At 38.9% G+C, this 24349-nt stretch overlaps 1 protein-coding gene across 2 annotated transcripts in view; it reads left to right on the top strand.

Moving 5' to 3' along the window:
* The window catches only part of LOC149555759 (C2 and GRAM domain-containing protein At1g03370-like), a 244972-nt gene that overhangs the window by 181898 nt on the left and 38725 nt on the right, over positions 1–24349 (top strand). For both annotated transcript variants that reach the window (XM_089829905.1, XM_089829906.1), the window contains exons 7-8: positions 5865–6042; positions 6243–6521. In XM_089829905.1, coding sequence (XP_089686031.1) covers positions 5865–6042; positions 6243–6521 — 457 coding nt within the window. The remainder of the gene's footprint in view (positions 1–5864; positions 6043–6242; positions 6522–24349) is intronic.

The raw sequence follows: 24349 nt of genomic DNA, 5'->3' as shown, positions 1-24349 counted from the left end.
GTTGTTCGATTCTCTTCCTGTATCTGTTCGTTGGGTGTATTAGGAACAAAGAGTTCACTAAACGCTCATTCTCCTTTGGCACTTCAAGCCGTGTGAGTTGCTTCCCTTCCGTTCAAATTCTCTACCCTCGGCGTATACAAGTCAATGAACTCCTCCCTTGTCTCTTCCACCAAATTCAATTGCTGTTGAGTCTCTTCTAGCAATTCTTCGGCACTCCTCGGTCTACTAAGTGAATGCACTCCCTCCATCTGTGCTCCTTTACCCCCGCGGTGTTCGTCGGCAATCTGCTGAAGCTTCTGTTTGTGCTTTGCCTGTTGTGTTAAAATTAAAACTTCTTGTGCTATGCATATTTCATCTGTATCTTTTATCTTATTCTTATCCTTGTTAAGAAAATTCGACATTTAATCTTCATATCACTTCCTTCCTTCTAGGTTCGACTAGCAAGGACGCCAAATGTTTACCGTATAGGGTAAAAGGATACTTATTGTATGTAGTACAGTAAGATTTAACACAGAACAAGTACTTTATTCATATACACAATATGCACTTAAATGCTTACAATATGATTATACTCATTACAATAATGATGATTCCAAAGTCCCTTCCAGACAGTGTACATATACTTTCCCGAAGGGGTGACTCAACCGTCAGACACCCATTCGGATACTATTCTACCCGTTGGCTACAATATAGAATTTACCGACAACAAGCCTATGTGAGCTATGGCACTGGTCCAAAATCTAGAACCACTACTTGCTCTTGGTCTCCCTAGCTGTTTTTAGCATTTTCATATGCAACTTACAATGTCTTAACTTGTTGGCCCTACTATCCTCAACCTTGAAAAAATGCTCCTTAACAAGTTTACTAACCTTTTATAATGTTGGCTTATTGTATTGTAACCTTGCATGCCGGAACACCAAGGCAATCAAAATGGTTTAGAGAGAAGGCCAATTAAAGAGAATTCTCAAAGAAGCTAGACAAAATTCACATCATGAAGTTTGTAATGTTCCCATTATAAAATAAATAATAAATTAAACTTTGTAACAGGCCGATTGATTTAATTTATATCGGACCCATTTTTATTTTGTTTTTGTAGTTTGTGTTGCTGTCGGCTATCTTTGTACACCCTCAGAAAGTTTTCTGACGGGTATTTAAACACGGGTTGTAGGTAGTCTGTAGGTAGGCTTTGGATTATATTTCTTTGTATTGCGGATTCCTGTTGGAGTTCGAAATTGTTCATCATTTTGGAAGTGAAAGATCTTCCCTATTTGGCTCATGCGATTTCGGTGGGATTCAACCCTCATCCTATTCTGTCTGTGTACTTGGCTTGGACTTGGAAAATTAGAACATCTTTTGTATGTGAAATATTATTACTGTTTGGCACAAGTGTGTATCTATTTGGTATCCGATTACGTGCAAGTTATTCATGTTAAATATATTACATTTGCATTACATCTTGCGTCATCGAACTACTCTGCATTTCCGTTGCCCTACTACATCACCGTGTACCATATCGACCATCCACCATCGAGACTCCCTTTGCACGGACATCAAACAGTCTTACGACCATCTCCATAATAGTCCATACAGCCTCCAAACAACCGTATGGCCTTCAAATATCCGTAAGGAAATTCAGTCTTCCTTCCATTGACAGACATTCCTGGAGGCACAAACATTCCTGGAGGCACCGTACATTCCTGGAGGCACCGGACATTCCTAGAGGCACCGTACATTACTGGAGGCACAGACATTCCTGGAGTACCGTACATTCCTAGAGGCACAGACATTCTTGATGGTACAAACATTCTTAGAGGCACCGCACATTCCTGGAGGCACAGTACATTCCTGGAGGCACAAACATTCCTGGAGGCACCGTACATTCCTTAAGGCACAGACATTCCCGGAGGTACTATACAGTCCTGGAGGCACTGTACATTCCTAGAGACACCGTACTTTCCCAGAGGCACCGTGCTTCCTGTACGGCTAGTCAATTTCTTCCGTACGGCCCTGCATTTTGCTCTCCAATTCTAGTGTACATCCCCTTAGTCTTCTTCCGTATGGCTACTTTGGTCTAGAGTACTGCCGAAACATTATAGTGTTATCAGAGCCTCTGATCTTGCCTGCTTGTGGAAGTGAATGCAAGTTTGTACTCGGAGGAGAAGATGAAATAACGCTATTGATATAATGGCAGATCATCAGGATCCTATGACAAAACTCATGGATCTTTTAAGAGAGCTGAACAGAAATCAGATGCAAATCAATGAAATCCAAAGGCTTATGCAAGAAACTTTACAAAAATTGACCGAGAAAAAGACAACAGGAGAACAAAATGGGCATAGCGACAATTCTGTTTCCGGAAGGACAAACTTTCAACCCTCTCGCTCTTGACCCTCGATACCCATCTTCCTTCCTCGGACGGAAGCTCCACACAAAGGAAGAGAACCCACTTTTGAGGAAATGCAAGAATTTTTTTGGGAAGATTGGTAGAATGCAAATATGGAAGGTGGTATATCCTACAGAGACTATGTTGATCTAAGAATGAGATATTTTGGCAGAGGAAATCGCAGTTATTTTAATGATGATTTGAAGAGAAAGATCAGAAAGGTAAACTTATTGCCATTTGATGGATCTGGATTCTTTTACTGCATAGTCATGGGTCCTAAAGGCAGATACCTATTTCCAACTTAACCTAATGCCCAAAGAGGAAGCAATCAAGTTCGCAACACTTCCTCTGGAAGGAGTGGCGCATGAGTGGTTGCATCATGGACTGGTCACTCTCAGACACAACTAAGTGACCTCTTATATCGAGTTGACTAAGAGACTCATTGATCATTTTGATGGGAAAGATCTTGAACTAAACTTCAAAGATCTAGCTCAGCTAAAACAAATGGGCATGGTAGACAACTACGTCACTGAGTTCCAAAGGTTGTCAGTATTAGTCGCAAACATCTCTGAAAGATGCCGAATTGTGTTATTCATGGATGGGGCTGAAAGAGCCTTTGAGAGTTTGGATCAAAGGGTTCAACCTGTGTACACACAACGAAGCTATTAAGAAGGTGCGTGACATGGCCGCATCTTCATCCAAAACTCATGTAGTTACACTAACACCATCCCCTCAAGAAGACAAAGACAAGGAGTCAATTCAGAAAAAACCTCAGTTTGATGAAGATTCTCGGCAAGAACTCCAGAGGAAAAAGATTTGTTTCACGTGCAAAGAACCCTGGGGTCCTGGTCATTGCTGCCTCGAGAAGTGAAAGATTCACTACATTGAAGTGATGCCTGATGATGACAAAGAACAAATACTTGTGAAGAGATTACCCAGTAGGAGAGAATAAATGCCCTGATACAAAAAGGGGGTTCCATTGCTACCCTCACTACATCGACTGGAGGTGGTATCTTCAAAGTTCTCGGCACACTTCATGGAAAACAAATCCCAATCATGATTGATAGTGGCGCCACACTCAATTTCATCAATTACTCTTTGGTCACTAGTAAAGGCCTGCGCGCAGTTGAGCATGGAGGAATTGAGGTTAAGGTTGTAGGAGGAACCTTGTTACCTTGCACTCATGTGATCCCATGGCTACAGATTTCCATGGGAAACCATACCCAAGCAGATGATTTCTTTGTCATAGATTTGGTTGATACTGATATCATTTTGGGCATCCAGTGGTTGGAAACTCTTGACCAGTACACTCAAAGTTTCAAAAGGATGGACTTTTCATTTGAGACGGATGGCAAGAAGGTGTTGCTGAGAGGAATGTCAAATAAAGGATCAAGGGAAGTCACAATCAAGAAGATGGAGGCAATTTTTAAACAGGATTTGGCTCTAGACGCTGCAAGTAAAAACAAGATAGTCAACACCTCACCGCATTCCTTGGATAATTGGCGGTCCCATCTATTGGCCAAGTATTCCAAAAATACTTTTGCATGTGAGTTGATGGATGGTTACGTACGCGATGAAAGATACAAAATTATTGATGACATCATTTACTTCGATGGGAAGATCTACTTAGTGCCTGACTCGGAACTGAAGGAGCTGATTACAGAAGGTTTAGAACCGGGTTTGCATTTGCTTGAGGACAAGCAAATTTTGGGATGGGAGGACTGTAATGTTCCCGTTATAAAATAAATAATAAATTAAACTTTGTAATGGGCCGATTGATTTATTTATTTCGGACCCATTTTTATTTTGTTTTTGTAGTTTGTGTTGCCGTTGGCTATCTTTGTACACCCTCAAAAAGTTTCCCGACAGGTATTTAAGCACGGCTTGTAGGTAGTCTATAGGCAGGATTTGGATTATATTTCTTTGTATTGTGGATTTCTATTGGAGTTAGGAATTGTTTGCCATTTTGGAAGTGAAAGATCTTCCCTATTTGGCATGGTTTCGGTGGGATTTCAACCCTCACCCTATTCCATCTATGTACTTGGCTTAGATCTGGAAAATGAAAACATCTTTTGTATGTGGAATATTATTACTGTTTGGCACAAGTGTGTATCTATTTGGTATCCGGTTACCTACAAGTTATTCGTGTTAAATATATTACATTTGCATTACATCTTGCGTCATCGAACTACTCTGCATTTCCCTTGCCGTACTACATCACCGTGCACCACATCGACCATCCACCATCGGGACTCCCTCTGTACGGACATCAAACAGTCTTACGACCATCTCCATAACAGTCCGTACAGCCTCCAAACAACTGTATGGCCACCTCCTTAACTTTCCGTACGGCCTTCAAATATCCGTATGGCAATTCAGTCTTCCTTCCACTGACAGACATTCCTGGAGGCACTGTACATTTGTAGAGGCACCGTACATTCCTGGAGGCATAGACATTCTTTGAGGCACCGTACATTCCTGGAGGCACAAACATTCTTTGAGGCACCGCACATTCCTGGAGGCACAGACATTCCTGGAGGCACACACATTCCTGGAGGCACCGTATATTCCTAGAGGCACAGACATTCCTGGGGGCATCGTACTTTCCTGGAGGCACTGTACTTCCTGTACGGCTAGTCAGTTTCTTCCATACAGCCCTGCATTTTGCTCCCCAATTATGCCGTACATCCCCTCTGTCTTCTTCCGTATGGCTACTCTGGTCTAGAGTATTGCTGGAACATTACAAAGTTAACAATAGCAATAGACTGAAGGGAAAAAGGGAACTTCATGGATACAATTCCATAATGATGCTCTATTAGAAGCACTGAAGAAAAAGAGATGCCAAACTTTAGTAGGATTAAACAAAATATCTTGTATGCAATTCCATTGGATAATCTTCATACTTAGTAGAGTACAAAGAAAATTCTTTTGTAATGTGCTCTTGGTTTTGTATCCATTTATGCACGTGGGCACATATTTTTAGATTGTCTCAGCTCTGTAGAAATTACCAAAAAGTCATTTTTTTTTTCATGACTGCCACCTCTGCCCAAAATCTCATGTGTTTGCAGCCTTGATTACTATATTGATCTTTATGATATGTGTTCTGTGTTCATTTTCTCTTCAATATTTTACATAAATGTTATTTTATTTCATACTTCCAAGGTACATTTACATGTGTGTCTTTGTGCCACACATTGTGCTGTGTTGATTGCATTCACGTATGAGATGCTTTGTTTAGGATTCCATTTGCTTAGATAGTTTGAATTTTCAGTCTGTTCACCCTCATTTAGCTGTGTCATCAACACCTTGCTTTTTTCCAATATTAGTCAAGAAAATAAATACTTTAGTGTTTTTTTGACTTAATATAATTAGTATTACTTATATTTGAGGAATCCTTTGCTGACAATTTCATAATCTTATTTTGTTTTCTCCTTTACAAAAACTTTCTCTTTATTAACAATATAAACTACTTTGTGCATAGGATAGTGTCAGCAATCTGGAGAAGTCGCACACTCAACTTTGAACAGCAGATGGAGCTTATTGCAGATGCAGATTCAGATTTTGTAACAGAAGAGAAACGAGCTGATGATGCAGAGACATTTATAGGATTGGAAGAGGCTAATATGTCAGAAGTTTACTCAGAAGAACTACCAGTCTGTGTAAGAATGATACTAACATGCAGTTAATCATGAAGTGACTTGTAAATATTGTCAAAAATTAAATTGTTTTCTGCTATTGGAAGGGAAGTGTTGTAGAAATTTACATTTTTCTATTGTTTGATGGTTTTCTTTTTCCTTTCAAAATAAGCCAAATAACTTATTCTTAAGGATTTTCATTATGTTCTTATCAACTATTACAGGTTGAATCATTAGTCTTTTTATATGATAAAGAAAACTTTGATGAAATGATAATGAACAAGATGGGTTGCATAAATTATATGGCAACTCCATGGGAGCAAGTAGGTGATAATCCAAGAGTGAAACAGCGACAGCAATTTTACAAACTTAATTATCGCTTTTGTCACTTTGACAACCAAGTTACTCGTGTTCAGCAGAGGAATCTTTCAGATGATGCACAAGTTTGTGCTATTGCAGAGCTTATTACACTTCAAGCTATTCCTTATGGAGATCATTTTCAGGTTCTGTACTTTCCTTTCTTAAAATAAGTAACTTATGTTCTGCAGTCCTATGCTTGGCCTTACTTCCTTTTCTTTAATAGCTAAAAATTATATAAATTTAAATTAAAACAAGACAATTTTTTTAGCTTAAATGGTCTTATTTTAAAATATTTTGATCCCTACTATGGAACTACATTGTAATTTTAGTATGAAACAAAAATGAACAAATTGTTGTTGGTTCGCTAATTAATTTTTTTAAATTTTTACAGTATTTAATCTTGATAAGTTGGAAATATTTTCCACAGCAAGTCAAATTTCGATATTGCTATCAGGATTCAACCGTGTGGTTTTTGAGTCAAACTCATTGACCCATGTTTAATGAGTAGTGGTTCACAAGAACCCATCTCTCATGAGAATGAATATAACACCTAACACTCATTGCATCTAGGTGATGCTCACAAAAGTGAAGCATTGGGAGTTCTTGAGAGGTCGTCCATCCCAGTACTACTACAGCTCAAGCATGCCCAACAACATAGTATCCTCCAAGGTTAAACCCACTTTTCTTGCAACCCCATTTTAAAAAAAAACTACACAGTTGAATCCCAATAGTAATATTACAAGTTACAACATTTGATCTTTTAGTTTCTGGTGTGCACCGATGCTAGCTTAAATTGAGGGAGAAAACCCTTTATTATGTAGAAACATTATTCACAAAATGAAACAATGCTTATGGTGTTTGAGTTTGAAGATGACCATGATAGGCATCTAACCATATCCCTTTTGAAAAATCAATGTTTCCATGCTTAAGTTTATGGAAACTCCATTACATGTAGCCAATGAAGGAAGGAATTATATCTACTGCAAAATTTTAGAGGATGGTATAATTCTGCCCTAAGGAAATCTGCAAAATCAGGCACAATGCCCTTTCTCACAATCTATTTACTTTGAGCTGAAGAATTGAGTCTCCATGCAGTTAAGAATTGTGGTGGCATTGGGAAGAGAATTCCTTGGTTAATTTGTCAAACCATATTTTAGAAGCTCTAGCTTTAGTGCAATAACAATCCTTATATTTTTTCATTTTAAGACATCTAGAGTTTACTGAACCAAATCTTTGGTCCCTGGAAATTCTGTATTACATGTAACGGATTCAATGAAAGTTTGAGCCTACATATTTGGTGGCATCCTAATAGACATGTGAGAGATGGTCGTATAACAATGCTTCCCCACGTAAATCCAATTGATTCATACTTTTTGTTGAATAAATCCATCGTTTCTTAAGTGCTCTTGTACCGATCTGTTAAGAATCTCAGTCTACCTATCTATTTGAGGTTGATAGCTAGCATTGGGATGCTGTCCTCTTCGATTCACATCCTCAACTAGAACATCCTTCAAACAGAGCAAATATTCTCTTATGTTTTCTCAATTTCCATTCCTTGATATACCAATTGTACATGAGGATGCTTTAGAATTGGCTCTCGTTCCCATTTTGCATCCTCAAGTGAAAGACTATTCCAATGGATTAAATATTCTCTTATGCTTACATTTCTATGTTTTTATTTCCTGATGTTAACAATCTCTTTAAGAAACACAAATCAACTTCCCCTATTATCTTAGAGAGGTAGCTCAATTAATGGAATGACATGACTTTGAAGTTACTTCTTGAGGCCAAAAACATAACCTGATTCTCAAGTGCTTCTCTCTCTATTATTTCTTCAGCTATTATGATCAGAGATGCCTTGTACTGTATCTACGTGAGGCCACTATGCTCCGAGATAGCATGATTCAGACTCTATTTCCACACCGACACTCATCTACTCAGCTCATTACTGCCTTTTTTACACCTTTATCCCCCTTGCGTGGTGTGGAAAGGCCCTCTAGCTCTATTCGGCCTAGTGAGCTTTCTAGATGCGTCAGATCCCGTTCGGCTTATAGGCGCCAGTGACACTCTTCTGGGACAGGTTAGAGACAGTGTAGTACCTCTATGCATCGACACGTGTATCATTCTGTGATTGATTTCTTTCCGCCCAAGAAAGCCTCCTAGTGCTTTCAGTTGCTTGTATTTGTTGGTTGTTGTTGCTTTTCTTCAGACACCTTTGTGTGCTCTTGTTGGCTTCAGTCCTGCTTTGTTGTAATCTTTCAGTCCCATAGACCTCTTTTTGGTCTTTTGTTGGACATTAATATCATTGTCTTATCTTATCTTGAGGCCAGAAACATTAAAAAACATCATGAATCTTTCTCTAGTTTGCCAATTCCAACTAGTAATGAAATTCTTCAATCCTTTCTTTGATTTTTTATGATCTAGATAAATGAGGCTTAAGCTTCTCTACTCCACTCGTCTTAAAGAGATTATTGTCTACATGGTTGTAATCCCAAGAAGACTATGTCACCAACCTCAAAAGTGTGCCCACTATGGTGCTGATGTGCATATATTTTATTATTATTTATGTAAACAGCATACAATGTCTATAATTACGTTTCAATATTATTTGTCATGCAACTATGTATTAATTGTACATCTTGAGTGTTTGTTGGCATTGGGTAGTTATAAGAATCAGTTGGCTGATGGTTGTTTCCATTTGGAATCGCTTGGATCCTTTAAATATATTTTATATTGTCAAGAAAAGTTGTATGACCTTTTTAAATCAACTCAATCTCAAGCTGACCATCTTTAGTCTTCTTTTGTAATAATTTTTTGTGCAAATATATATATATATATATATATATTTCTTACTCTTGTATATGGTATGCATTGTCATATATTATTTATTCATGTATTTACTTTTCTAATCAGAGCAATAAACGCTTGAGATTGTTGACCAAAAAGATGTTGAGTTAGATTTGAGGAATTCATGCCCTTAGACCTCAACAAAAGTGAGAAGAGACAACAATGTTCTTAGGACCATGAGATCAGGCTATCTTGAAGGATAATTGAGAAAAGGGAACAAACAAAAAGATAAAAAGAAAAAATTGAGAAAAATACAGCTGGATGATTCCCAAGTTAGAGACCACCTTGAGAGCATAGTCTAGTTGAAAAATTCAAGACAAACTTCTCTAGATGAGGGAAGCTGGGAGACATAATCACATTCCTTCACAGGATTGTAAGAGAGTAGCCTTTTGGGCATTGAAAGGTTGTCTGTCATGTCCCCTTCCCAGCACTAGTATTTTTGGGCACCAGTTTAATCTATCTCCACATCCGGACAGATTAACGATGTTATCTAATGGGATGCTTCGTAGTCACAATGGAAGTTTAATTTTATTTACTTCAGAACTTTATTAAAGTGTGTGGAATCAAGTAATTTTTATGTTATAAAGCTATTTACTTTATAAAGTGTCTTTAAGTGGCTATAGGACGAAAATGATGTTTTAATCCCACATTCCTTGCTCCTTGTGTTTTCCCTCACTTCGAGGTTATAAATGAGAGCTTGTTTTGGGATTAGAGAACACACAAGAATTTATGAAGTTAATATATTGACACGTTCTGGTTGCTTTAATGTGACTAGTCAGAATCTCGAGGATGAAAACCCTTGAGATGCTAGGAGCTGGACATAGCCCCAGTCTTCTTATTGGAGTCTATATCAGTTCATTCAAAAGGTTATTGGGTATCCACAATTTCTGATGAGTTATCAAGTTGGCAATAAAGTTTTGGGTATACATAGGTTGGTACGACATTCTGGATTTTTATAGCATTTACAATTGTGGAGCTCACATGAGAGATTCTCAGTATATCATTGGGGCATAGGAAATAGGAGAGAGACGTCTCTGAGAAAAGGGCGTCATTTACACCTACAGATAGTCTTGAGTCATTAACGACAGGAGGAAGATGTGTATTTCGTTAGTACATTCATCTCTGCAAATACCATCACTCCCAGCCGTGGTTTGTTATTCAGTGGTCACTAACGTAATAGCAAGAAGGAAAGCTAGTCGTTGCGGCTAGAGAATAGGTTTAGACTGAAGTATGACGTCAGTTCTTTCTGAGTATATTGTGGATGTTAGTGGTCTCATGTTTTCCAGCAGTGAGCTGTGATACATTGAGACTTCATTCTCCACCAGTAGGCAGATGTCTTCTAGTACGTAGGAAGTATCAATGAAGTGAAGGGAAGTCGACTGATTAGGAGCTGAAGAATAGGTGACACGAGTTCCTGCAACTTCAGTGAGCTTTTGGCATACACCAGGGGTACGATCTGTATCTATCAGCACTCTTTATCTCATCTTATTTGCATATATCTGAGGTTATGTTAAACTGAACGGTATTCTTCCAGATTATAGTTCCAGAGCTATTAATTTTGAATCTGGTTATAGTCTCTTATTGAAATCTGATGTTATGTATTCTAACACCGAAATTGGGGAATCTTCACTGTTAATGCTATAGTAAATATTTCTTGATACTAGATTAAGCTTTAGTAAAAGATTGTGTTATTGCTTTGCATTTGTCCGAGACTTTGGTTACACTTTAAGCGTTTGACAATATTCCACCAGCCTACTATTCGATTATTGTTTCATTTTCAGTAAAGATTCCTACAGTGGTATCAGAGCCACAAGACCTGCCATCTTGTGGGAAATAATAATGTTTTTGCAGATCATTATCATCCTAAAAATGACAGCTAGGAATGAGTAGAAGACATCATAAATTCAGTCACCTACAACCGGAACAAGCAGACACCTTAGTAGATATTGGCATTGAAGATAGTTTTTCTGTTGATGAGGAAATAACTTTGGAAACAGGTGAACAGGCTGATATCACTCAATAGGTTGATCATTTGGGATAGGCTGAACCATAAAACAACATTCAAATGGCACGTAACGAAGATGAACAAGATAGGGAAGTCCAGTAAACTTTATAGGCTATCAAAGATGGACAGAACAACATTGCAAATGCTCTTCAACAATTAGTAGGTACTATGCAACAGTTGCTCCTGGTCCATAAAAGGGCACCTAGCCATCACAGTGAAGGTGGCAGTATAGCTGGGTCTCCCCAGGCAGTTAGGGCTCCCACACATTACACGGACAAACCCTTGATGCCGGTTTTTAATGTAGAAGAGGAAGTTGTATCACCTGCAGCTTAGAATTTGTTACTAGATAATGTTATGGCAACATTTGATGGGTGGGATTTCTTTTCGGATCTAGTTAAACAAAATTTGACCTTCGTTCAGTATTTAAATCAAAAAAGAGAGGCTGATAGGCAGCAACAGGATCGGAGATCGAGAGCACCTAACAGGGATTTAAAACAAGTTATGAACAAACTTACTCTCCCCACCTTTGATGGTAGTGGTCAGACATCTTCTAGAGCTTGGATTCACAAGCTGGATACTTATTTGACACTTAAGCCCATGGCTGAAGTGAAAGCCATCAGATTTGCGACCATGCACCTAGAGGGAGCTGCGTACAATTGGTGGCATCATGGATTAGTCACACAGAATCATGGCCTCATAACTTCATACGAGACTTTCAGCTCTAAGCTGATTACCCGCTTTGACAGGAAGGATGTTGAAGTCTATTACAAGGATTTGGCTTAGTTACGTTAGAGTGGATCTTTAGATAAGTTCATTGATGAGTTTCAGCGTATATCAGTTATGGTGCCAGATATGTCAGAACACCAAAAAGTGATGCCATTCATGGAAGGTTTACAGGATAGATTTAGGGGTTCGGTTAAGGTCCTTAAACCAAACACTCTACATGATGCGATCAAGATAGCTCATGATTTGGATTCACCCTCATTGATATTACAGCCTCCAAAGAAACCTTACAGGGGATCTACGTTGAGCCAAGGAAACAAAAACCTGCAGAAATCCACTCCTCCCAGTTTGGATTTTGAAACACGGAATGAACTCAGGAGGAAGAAATTGTGCTTTACTTGCAGAGAGACTTGGACCCCCGATCACAGGTGCCTTGGAAAGGGCAAGATACGTTATGTTGAGGTTCTCTCCGAGGATGAAGGGGAGCAACAGTAAGGTGAAGATGTTGAGGGCAGCGAGGAGGAAGAGGTTGAAGAGCAACCCCTTAAAGATAAGAAGAAGAAAAACGTCATGGAACAACCTCCAGTTATAACCACTCTTTCTAATGACCCGACATGTCATCCTTTTAGAGTGAGGGGCGTGGTTAAGGGACAGTGCATTGTGTGCCTCTTGGATACAGGAGCCTCACATAATTTCATTAGTACACGGATGGTATCTAGGAGAGGTTTGTAGACAGTTGACATTCCTAAGTTTGAGGTGAAGGTAGCAAGCAGTGAAGTGTTGAGGTGTACGGAGAAGGTAGTTGGTTTTCAGATACAGTTTGACGATTATTTTTTGGAGATTGATTTCTACGTTGTTGATTTGGATGGTTTGGATGCCATTCTAGGTAGATAGTAGTTAAGGACTCTTCGCAGGTACACTTTTGATCACAAGACCATGTAGTTGGAATTCTCACAGGGTGATCGGTTAGTAGTCCTCAAAGCAATACCAGATAGTGGACCCAGATTAATTATAGCTCACAGGATGGAGGCCATTTTGAGACACGATGATATAGAGTGGGCGACACAGTGTTTCATCTCCTCAAAGGAGACACATGATACAGGGCAGCAATATCATTATGACATTCAAACAGTTATAGATAAGCACAGGAGAGTGTTTAGTGTACAGGGTAAACAATTTACTAATGCATCCAGACAATAAACAAGAACATATACTACAATATTCGATATGCTTGCTTATAATGATTCCAATCCTTACTACCATAATTACAAAATCCATCCCGGAGGTGTACATATACCTTTTCGAAGGGGTGACTCAACTGTCACGCGCCCATTCGGATACTATTCTACCCGTCGGCTACAATATAGATTTTACGGACATCATCCCCCAAAAAGAAAAGTCATCTCTGAATGACAATTACAAAATATTCGAGACATATTAACAAAATAGAAATCACTAACTAACTATAACAAGATAGATCTATTTCCATCACATTACATTCATATTTGTTCTGTGCTTGCACCAAACTAGTCTCCAAAAACACGTTGCATCTGTAGCCTCTACCAACACAATACTGTCACCTTAGGCAATCTGACCTTGATAGCCCTTTGTGCCGCCTTCTCTATTTCCAATGCCTTGGTACGCTAAGCCAAGTGTCACTCTACTACCTCCAACTGGATGATCAGCTCCTCCTGAGCTCTCTATGCATCCACCAAGACAGCCTCACGTCCAACACCTACTTCGAGTGCCTCAAAGCGTATCACCATTCTCGAAAGGCTTGCTCTAGTGCTCTGTCCACCTCTGGCACACAAACACTCCATGCTATAGCAGCTCCAAGTCTCATAAACTGTTCACACTTCCCAGGACTAATAACTGCACCAACTGGGGGTCTAGGGGGCAATGTCCCCAGTGGGGTTGAGGCCCAAGGGCGCTCCCTGTCGCAATACAAAGCGGGGTCTTCCAAGACCAAATTAGCACCCTCAAACCCACACAAAAGTCCACGGAACACACCATTTTTGTGATTTTCTCTTAATTCCATACTCTTTTAGCCAATCGCTTATGTTTACTATATTTTATGTCTTTCCCTTCCCTTTGGTATCATACATTACTCATTCTGAACTGATTTGATTTTTCGTCATTTTTTTATTGTAGAAAACCTCCTATCACCCTTCTTCTGTGTCTGTACGGTGGTCTCTCTTTGTTATGTTTCAACCTCGCTGCCAATAGTGTACGGTGCACGACTAGACAATGGATTACTTCTGCCATAGCCATACTATCTTCCTACTACCGCACGGCCTCTGCACTCTGATTATTGCTACCGTACGATATGGTTCTCCTGCTACCGATGTCCGTACGAGTTCTTTGTATGGTCTTTCTCATTCGCCATACAATCACCCAATCTCCAAACAATCTGGTCGTATGGTTGTATGGTGCTCTTACCTTTTCCGCAACTTTCCTAGCCATGGCCGTAGGATGTATCCCGATTTATTCCCCTATTCTCCAAGTCCGTACGACATCCCTTGCACTGGATGGCCATACGGCGTACCCTCCTTTCTGCTTTCCTTAAGTCGTACTCGTACGGTTGCTCTATGGTGCAATGCTTAGACATGGCTTCCCCTTCATTTGTTTGTTGTATGGCTGTACGATGCACCTCTTTGATCGTATGATACTTCTCATGTCCATACGATAGGCATCTACTTGGCCATACAGTGGTAGCTCCTTGTCCGTATAGTGTCTCCAGTCCGTACGGTATTTTTCCCTTGCCCTGTGCTTTTCGTACGGTGTACCTCCAGGTCTCTTCCTGCAAATTTCCAGCCGTACAGTGTATTCTTCTCTTCTCCGCATGGGTCAAAGCGCTCTTTGGATTTTGGTACAATTTTTCCTGAACATGCAAATTGCCATATAGTCTTTTTGATTTCCTGACGTCTTTTGCCTAGCCATACGGTGTTCTTCCTAGGTCGTGCAATGTTTTGTTTTTCTTTATTGCCTTTCTTTCTTGCTTACGCTCCTGATAGGCCGTAGGGCCTTGTTTTATGGCGAACGTACTCCCTTCTACTTTCTTCCAAACGTGCTCGTACGACCATAGGTGTACTTGCTTTTCTCTCCTTAAAGGCCGTACTATTTTAAATGCAGCTGTTTTTAATACTAGATTCTAGTTATCTCCCACCAGTATGTTTTTTGGTTCAATATCATCTCCCAAGTTCATGGTTTGTACTATGGCCTCTACATATTTTATCGGCTTATCTTCATTGAACATATGGGCCAGTGTTACATCCACCTACGCTTCTCCCTCCTTTAGTTCACTATACTCCTTTGGGAACTCGTTTCTTCCTTTTTCTTCCTCGACACCCAACATGTTGTAGCTCGGGAAGAGTTTGTAATCCTTCATCTGCCAGTGAAATAGTCCGTTCATCGAATCTAGATCATCATCCTTTGATCCACCTTCCAACCGTAGGACACCTTCCTCATTTGGTTCCATCTGCTTCTTTCCTTCATCCTCTCCTTCTGAATCGGACAATCCAACGTCTTCTCCCACCATTTGTGTATGTAAGTCAATTATGAATCTTCTACCTCCATGCTCCATGGATAGGGTGTTCCGTTTCCAATCATGTTTTACCTTTGCTTGCACCAACCACCCCCGTCCAAGGATGGCGTCGTACCCTCTTCACTTCAGTGGGATGACCACAAAATCTAGTAAAAATGGTTGCATCCCAATCGTTACTGGCTATGCCATCAAAGTTCCCAACAGTTTTATCCCATGTTGATCTTCTGTGAGTAACTAGAAAGTAGGTGGCCACAACGTCGGTTGTCCTAGCTTTTTCCAAATATCTTCCAATAGCACGTTCACACCCGATCCTCCATCTACAATTGTATCTGTTTGCATAGTACCCAGAGTGCCCATCTCCACTACCTCCGGATGTCTTCTTGTCGTAAGTGCCAGTAGCATTGGGTCTGCTGTCGTTGTTTCATTACTTTCCTTGGTTTCCTCCGTCACTCTCGAGGATGGTGTCATATTCATAATAGTTGTATGCAACTGTGGCATCGTGAGAAGGTCATTTAGTTTAATAGGAATTTCTGTTTGCATCATCTGCCTCATCATGTTTTGTTTTGCCAAGTTCTTTTTTGAAGTTTCAGCAATGTCTTTGACTTGTGATTTCCCTGTTTTCATTTGCCTTTCTATCTCTATTCATGCTTTTTGTACCTTGTCCTTCTCTTCTTCTGCATCCAGGTATTTCGCTTTCTTCGCCCGCTCCTGTGTGACTACTAGTACCTTCTCATCAGAGGTTTCAATTCTTAATAGATTTACGCTTTGCTTTCAACATTTTGAATCTTGGTGGTCCTTTGGACCACACCATCTGCATAGCAGCTGTGGCGTCTCTTTCGTAGTATAGTCTCTAGCGAAGTGGCCCCAAAGATTGCATGCCCGACATTGTATCATCAGTCGTCCACTTGCGTCGTACTGTATTCAACTCTGACCTCCATTGTTATTGTCGTTGTTATTGCCACCCCTTCCGCATCTATTATTGTTGCGATATCCCCTTGAAGTTGCATTGTTGTTTGTGTTATTGCTGTTGGACACTTCTTACGTTAATGTCGGTGTCCTTTTGATTTCATGTTAAACAGACACTCTTTTAGGGAATGTCCCACAACCTGGCAAATGTCACAAAACTGTTTCTTCGGGCATGAGCCCTGTAATGAACCCTTTTTAGGGAGTCATTTTTGCCATCTTTTCTTCGATGATGCTTTACCCAAAACTTTCATTCTATATATATATATATTAACTTGAAGAGTTGTGACTTTTCAATATAATAATTATATTATAATAATATAATAATATAATTATTTATTTATATTAAATTTAATATTAATATCACATAATATAAATTATTTATTTATAATAATATGACAAAATATTTATATTATATTAATTTAATAATATATCAACTATATTATTAGATTATAATACTTTATTAATATAGTACGTTGCTATATTATATTAGATTATTATTATTATAACACGATATGATATTATTATATAATTAGAATGTAATATTACTTTATAAAAATATTATTATTTTAATATCATTATTAATGCTACTTTATATAAAACATTTATTTATTATTAAAATTATATACAAATATGGGGACATCACAGTCCTCCCCTCTCGAATTTTCTTGTCCTCGAGCAAAGACAACTTATAATACTATCTACATGTAATGTTAATATCCTTATGATGTAAGAAAATATAAGCATATATTGAATATAAATATTGATGTATAAATACACGAAGCAAGCACGAAGTAGACACATGAATGCATGAAAACACAAAGCATACACGATGAAGACAGCTGATGCATGAAGACACAAAGCATACACGATGCATACATATCATACATTCTTTGTTGATTATCTATAATTTAATTTTCACAATGAAGTAGAGTAAAAGGAATGATTTATTAAATATACTTCCTTAATACACCTTTTGATCATGGATCTTGTAAACACAAATAATTATTAGCATATAATAGCCCAAAGAAAGATGAGTCTTGTGATGATCCCTTTTCTCATTTACATAATCATTTGGAAGGAATCCTTCTCTCTCCTTATTAGATCATCATAAGATGGAAGACTTATAGTGCCAAAAGGCGCGTGAAACAGACTACAAGCGGTTCCCTGGAGGATATTCATCATGTGCCCGAAATTACTCCACCTCTCCCTCCACAAAATCCCTACCTTAGGATATCTTAATGTGGATGAGAAGATTAGTGTTAATCTAATGAACATAATCATTTGGAAGATTTCTTCATATAGGGTACAGGAATCTTTCTCTCTCCCTATTACAATCATCATAAGATGGAAGACTTACAGTGCCAAAGGGCGTGTGAAATAGACTACAAGCAGTTCTTTGGAGGATGTCCTTCATGTGCTTGAAATTACTCCGCCTCTCCCTCCACAAACTCCCTACCTTAAGATATCATAATGTGGATGAGAAATAGATCCTTAATATATATTTGATTCTATGTTTCCCTCCTTATCTATTTATATGCTCACTGATATTCTTTGTAGTGTCCCTGTGTCACTCCGAATTCGAAAACGTTGGAATAGCCCACAGATGATCACTTGAAATTGGGAGTTTAGGCGTACAGTAAGCTGGCCGTACGGCTGAGTGCAGATGCCGTACGGAAGTGTCTTGAGCCATATGGAGCAATTCCCAATAAGTCCATACAGTGGAGAGATGATGCTTCAGAAGGTGTACGGGGGAAAATTTAGTAGCTGTACGGTGAAAGGAGGTAGGCCTATACGGTGGACTGTTCAGGAATAGCCGTACGGTGGGGTAGTATGAGTCGTATGGTGGGAGTTAAATGAAATGATGTCGTACGTGTGCGATTGGGTGTGTAGGAGAGTACAGAGATGAGGGAATGGAGTTGGAAGGTGCCTGTACAGAAGTGCTGAGTGACCGTACGGTTGGGATAACAGGCCATAGGGTGGATTAAACCCAGCCGTACTATGAGAAGAGGGAATGAAGGCTGTACGTGTGGGAAAGAGGATGTCGAACAGGGAAGACTATAGCCGTACGACAAGGAGATGAAACAGTGCTTAATGCTGAACAACAAACCTTAGAAAATGCAAAGAAGAACATATGCAAAAATCCATAGATTCACCAACAAGAACAGTTATGCAATTAAATCCCCAATTTGCCAGATACGGACCAAGAACACAATCGAAATAGGGTGAGGGCTTATTCCCACCGAAACCAAGGAAGCCAAATAGGGAAGGTCTTCCACTTCCGAAATGGCAATCAATGCCAAATTTCGACAGGAAGCCGCAGTATAGAGAAATAAAATCCAAAAGTATACCTACAGACTACTTATAGCCGTGCTTAAATACTCGTTGGGAAACATTCCGAGGGTGTACAAAGATGGTTGACGGCGACACAATCTACTAAGAAAAAAATAAATATGAGTTCAAGTAAAATGAAATATAATTAGCTTGTTACACAGATTAATTAAATACATTTTTTTTGTCGGGGACATTACAGTCCTCCCGTCCCAAAATTTGCTTGTCCTTAAGCAAGTGCAGTGCTGGATGCTGAAGGATGTGTTCGCCTTCCCACGTTGCGTCATCCAGTGGTAGATGTCGCCAACGTACTAAGTACTCCCTAATGGTTTGGTTCCCAAGACCTTTTCGTGCACTTTGAGAATCTCAACAGGTTCCAGAATGAGTTTCCTCTCCTCATTGAGTGGTGGAAGATCAGTAGTGATGGTGATGTTTTGCCCGATGGCCTTCTTTAGAAAGGAAACATGGAAGACATTATGAATGCGGCTATCTTCGAGAAGCTCCAGTTCGTACACTACCTCACCAATGCGACGAATCACGCGGTAGGGACCATAAAGGCTGTTGGTATGGCTGAAGCCAGAGATAGACTAGATCCCCCACTTCAAAACTCCTCTCTATTTGATGTCTGTCGGCGTACATCTTTTGTCGGTTTTGAGCCTGCAGCAGGTTTTCTTTCAAGCTCCTCAAAATGTCCCGTCCCTCCTGAAACCAATCCTTCGCCCTTGGGGCGCCGCTGTCGCCCAAAACTATATCGATGAAGGAGAGTGGTTCATGCCCGTACAGAGCTTTGAATGGCGCCATCCCGATCGACATGCGGTACATGGTGTTGTACGAATACTCCTCGAGATGGATCCATTTCACCCATGCGCGTTGTTGTGTCGAGACGTAGTTCCGTAGGTAACCTTCGAGCCACTTGTTCACAATTTCAGTTTGGCCATCTGTCTACGGGTGGTAGCTCGTGCTCGGTGATAATTCAGTCCCTGCCATCCGAAATAGTTCTGTCCAGAAGATACTGATGAAGCGTCCATCCCAGGCATTGACGATGTTTCAAGATAACCCGTATAGGCAGAAGACTTCTTTGAAAAACAGTTTGGCGACCTGTGCAGCCTGAAGGTTCGAGGGGATGGCGAAAAAGTGAGCATACTTTGTCAATTTGTCAACTATCACGAAGATGCAATCCCTTCCATTCACCTTGGGAAGACCTGTTATAAAATCCATTGATATACTTTCCCACTTATGTTCGGCGATCGGTAGAGGCTGTAGTAGTCCGGCTTATGTTCGGGGATCGATAGAGGCTGTAGCAGTTCGGCAGGAAGAGTGTGTTCGGATTTGTTCTGTTGGAAAATAGTACATTCTTTAACATGCTGCAACACGTCCCCTTTCAGTCCCTTCCATGAAAACCTCTCTTGCATACTTCTGTAGGTCTTCAAGAAGCCAGGATGACCAGCCAGAGGGGAGTCGTGCACTTCCTTCAGGATCTTCTGCTTCAGCTTAGATTTTGGCACTAGGTAGATCTGATCCTTATTATAGATAATATCATTCACCACCCTATATTGATCATTGTGGATGTGACCGTCCATTATCTCATAGGCAAAAGTATTTTTGAAATATTCCACCAGCAGTTGTGCCTTCCAATCGGCTGAGATCTATTGGGTTTTCGGGACAAGGCATCTGCAACAACATTGTTTTTCCTTTTTACATATTCAATGTCGAAATCAAAAGATTGAACCTTGCTTACCCATGTTAATGTTTGGTAGCTTTTGCCGGATAACTCTTTGGATATACATATAATTATATATGAGATATGTAATTCTAATTGAGATATAAACTTATTATATGTGAGAAATATATATATATATATATATATATGAGAGAGAGAGAGAGAGAGAGAGAGAGAGAGAGAGAGAGAGAGAGAGAGAGAGAGAGAGTTAAGTTTATATGTATTAATTATTTGATTATATATGTTTAATATAAATGAGAGGATGTTGCATTTGGAAAACATATACCTCAATAGGCAATGCCGTTACATTTGCAGTAGATCCTCGAAACATCAACATGGTATCAGAGCCAAACTGCAAATGTAGAAACAGCTAATCTGAAAGCTTAAGAAGAAATATGCACAATTGATATATTGATAATGTTTGTTAGTTTATATTGTGGAGATATCCATCATCGATACTAGTCGTAGTCTTGATAAAAGTATTATTGCTTCTAAGATAGTGGCGTGAGATGAAGGAATTGGCATTGTGTTGCTAAGTAAATTGTTTGGACATGGATATACCTTTTCTGAGATAGACTGATTGGGGAGAAACAAATCAATTAGAAGAGATTAATTGAACATTGCGTGAGCTTTGCCACTTGCAATACAATGACCTGCAACAATGGGCATTTGGTATTTTGATTAACATGGAGGCATTGCAGGTTGATATTTGCATAGGCCCTGAGATAGCATCAAGGAGATTACGTGGATACCCACTGCCAACCAAGGGGTATCATATTAAAAGCTTGCATGAAGTGCATACAGATTTTAAAACCCTTCCTACGATCACCTACATGAAGCATCCGTCTACATAGTATGCAGATTCAGATATTACTATCAACAAGCTCAGAGAAGAGGAGGTAATCAAAAGAGAAAATTGGTAAAGATTAGCATAGGAGAAATATAAAATGTCATTTTCATTGACAAGAAAGAGATAATCGGAATTGGTAGTGAATAATTAAATAGGCACAATGATAAGAGAATACACAGAAACATTCATAATAGTGGAACTGTTACTAAATTTTTGCACGCTTGTAAAAGTTTAGTATAAGAGCAAGTAACCAAAGGTGCACGAATGTTATTCATTATGTACCAAAAGAATATAAATGTCCTTGTATTTTCATTTTTTGAAATATAACTGATATTTACATAAAATGAATGAATATGGAAATGCTCGAAATGGAAATCTCACACAAGCCGCGAGTCTGACTACTACTTCTACACATATTGAAAATAGGAAAAATACAGCATAAGGGAGTAGAGTCAGAGGTAACCAGTCATTGCCTTTCAGCCTTTGACTAGTTATTCGATCTTTGTTGCCGCTCCTGGTCCAGCTCTCGATCTGATGACTCCATGATGTTCGTCCTCCTGCATGAAAAGCAATGGGGTTAGATCTTAAACGATCTGAGCGATGACTGGTTATCACCAACTATGTACCCACACATGCTATATAGTTCCTATCCTAAATACATGTAGAAACAGTGGAATAACTTCTAAATGCTTCAGTGTAAAAAATCAGAAAGTATGATGTTAAAGGGACATATTGTTCTCTGATATGAAACCTTTCATTGTAACCAAGCACAAGCATATTGATCTCAAAAAACAGTACTCTAAATGTTCAGATGCACATCCCGGAGAGATAATCCATGAGTGTCACGAGCCCGTGCTCGAACCTCATAAATGATGTGCTACTGGGTGCACAAAAAGGCTACAGCAGATAATTATGATTGACATTACAATTCGCAGATGCATAACTTACTGCCGGAAAGCCTGAAAAGTAATCAACAGAAATACAGTAATACTTCAAGCAATGCTAAGAATCAAGGAGTTTTCATTGTAAATATAAAACATGCTACTGAAAATGTGTTTACAAGGAGCTCCAAAAACAGATGTATTTAGTAGAAGGATGTACAGCTACAGTGCAAGAAAACAGGAGTTCATCGTTTCAGCATACATATATCCTGCAATTAAAGGGGATGGAGGATCTATATTATCTGTGGAGAAAATTAAATATCATCTGATGGCTTGTTACGGCTTACAGAGAAATAGTATAGAGCAGATATAAAGTGGACAGCAGGTAGAATAAGTTCTTTTAGCAGCTCCAACATGAGCAGCCATCCAACATAAAACCTCCTCAGAGCATTGATAACAGTGAATTATACCTCATATTTTTTCAGCGAATGGAGGAAAACAAAGTCTATCTTAAAAGGAGAATTTATGAGTTCTCATTTAGTAACAGCAGATCAAATAATCAGACAGAGAGGGGGAAATGTGAAGGCCTTTTTGACTCTAAAATCTTCAAGTGTATAGGCAGAAAGGTCAGAAAGCATACATGGAAAGGAGGGAATTCAGACAACAAATAAACATATTTTCTGTATAAGATGTCAAGAATACTTCCAAATTTTGCCAAAAAAAAAAAAAGATGCTGTTTTGAAAAGGATGTGTGTTTTTTATTTTTTTTTGAAGAAATATGGACAACAATTTCTGGGCAATATTTACTTTTTTTTTTCCATAGAAGTTTTCGGATTTTGAGAGAAATTCAAAAGAGCAGTCACTTTTTCTTCAAAGAATATGCCCAGATTTTCAGAACAGAGGTGAGAAGAGTAGCCTTTTCAAAGGCATGGAATTTTCAGCAGTATTATATCAACAAAAATACAGAGATTTTCATGATGGCTGAAATAACAGAGAGGCAAAGAAAAAGGCATCAATGAGAAAATCTGCATAAACCTTCGATCTCCAGCTCTTCTTTGTGGCGTGAGCAGCAAAGGGGAGCAACCTTCAAAAAAAAAAAAAAACATGCAGTCCAAACCCTCATGGCGGCATTGAAAGGAGGGAGACGTCAAAGAATATCATTTGCAGCTGCAGATGAGAGCAATGTTCACATCGAACCAACATGTGAGCTGCTACAGGCAAGTTAAATCAAATAATAATAAGAAAATCAAAGCCACAAACATCAAGTTTCCTTCATAGACCATTGGCATAACATGGAATGTGCCCCATAAAATCATAGCTAACAATGACAAAATGGAATGAAAACGTCCAAGCCCATGGCCGTGGCTTCATGAATTTCAGCAGGAGAAAAGGATCATCTTACCTTTTTGAGATGCGAAGAGGCATCCATGATCCACATTTTAAAGAATGCACAAGACATGAGAGGTCCTTAGTCTCATGCGGCATCAGACCAACAGTATGCTAGCATAAAACCAGAAGGTAGTGAAAATGCAGAGGACATGGAAAGAAGGCACAAGAAGCTTGGTTTTTTCTTCAAACCCTCCTCTTTCCTCAGGCCGTGGCTCCTCTTTTTTGCAATTGCAATGATATCAAAATGAAGAAAATATGACATCTGTTTTAGGGTTCGTGCTTTGTATGACACGTCTAAGGGGCTTCCTGCCTTGTGTCATTTATTTTGCAATTCCTAAGCTTTGACGCCATGTGTTGTTTTTCAGCAAAAGGCATAACTTTTTCCTTTTTACCTTGCTCGATACTCGGTGATCTTTTAAATTGCAAAGTTAATGTTTTTGCTTTTAAAAGGTTTTATTAAATATGTCTTCCTTCTTTGATATTTTATTATAATATAATATCCTTTTATTTTATTTTTAATACATATCAATTGTTCTAATAAAACGTTAAGTGATTAATTTGTATCACTTAACATTTTATATAAAATAATTGATATTTATTAAAATAAAATAAAGGAATAAATTATATTATAATAAGTTATTAATTAATAAATATTAAATGCTTTATATTTTATTTTCGAAATATAAATCCTTTAATAAGTATTATTATGCAAGGAAGT

The sequence above is a fragment of the Cupressus sempervirens genome, chromosome 5, assembly GCF_028749045.1.
Source record: "Cupressus sempervirens isolate cs-2001-9-10 chromosome 5, ASM2874904v1, whole genome shotgun sequence".
Taxonomy (NCBI): Eukaryota; Viridiplantae; Streptophyta; class Pinopsida; order Cupressales; family Cupressaceae; genus Cupressus; species Cupressus sempervirens.
This window is presented reverse-complemented; position numbering and strand designations above follow the sequence as displayed.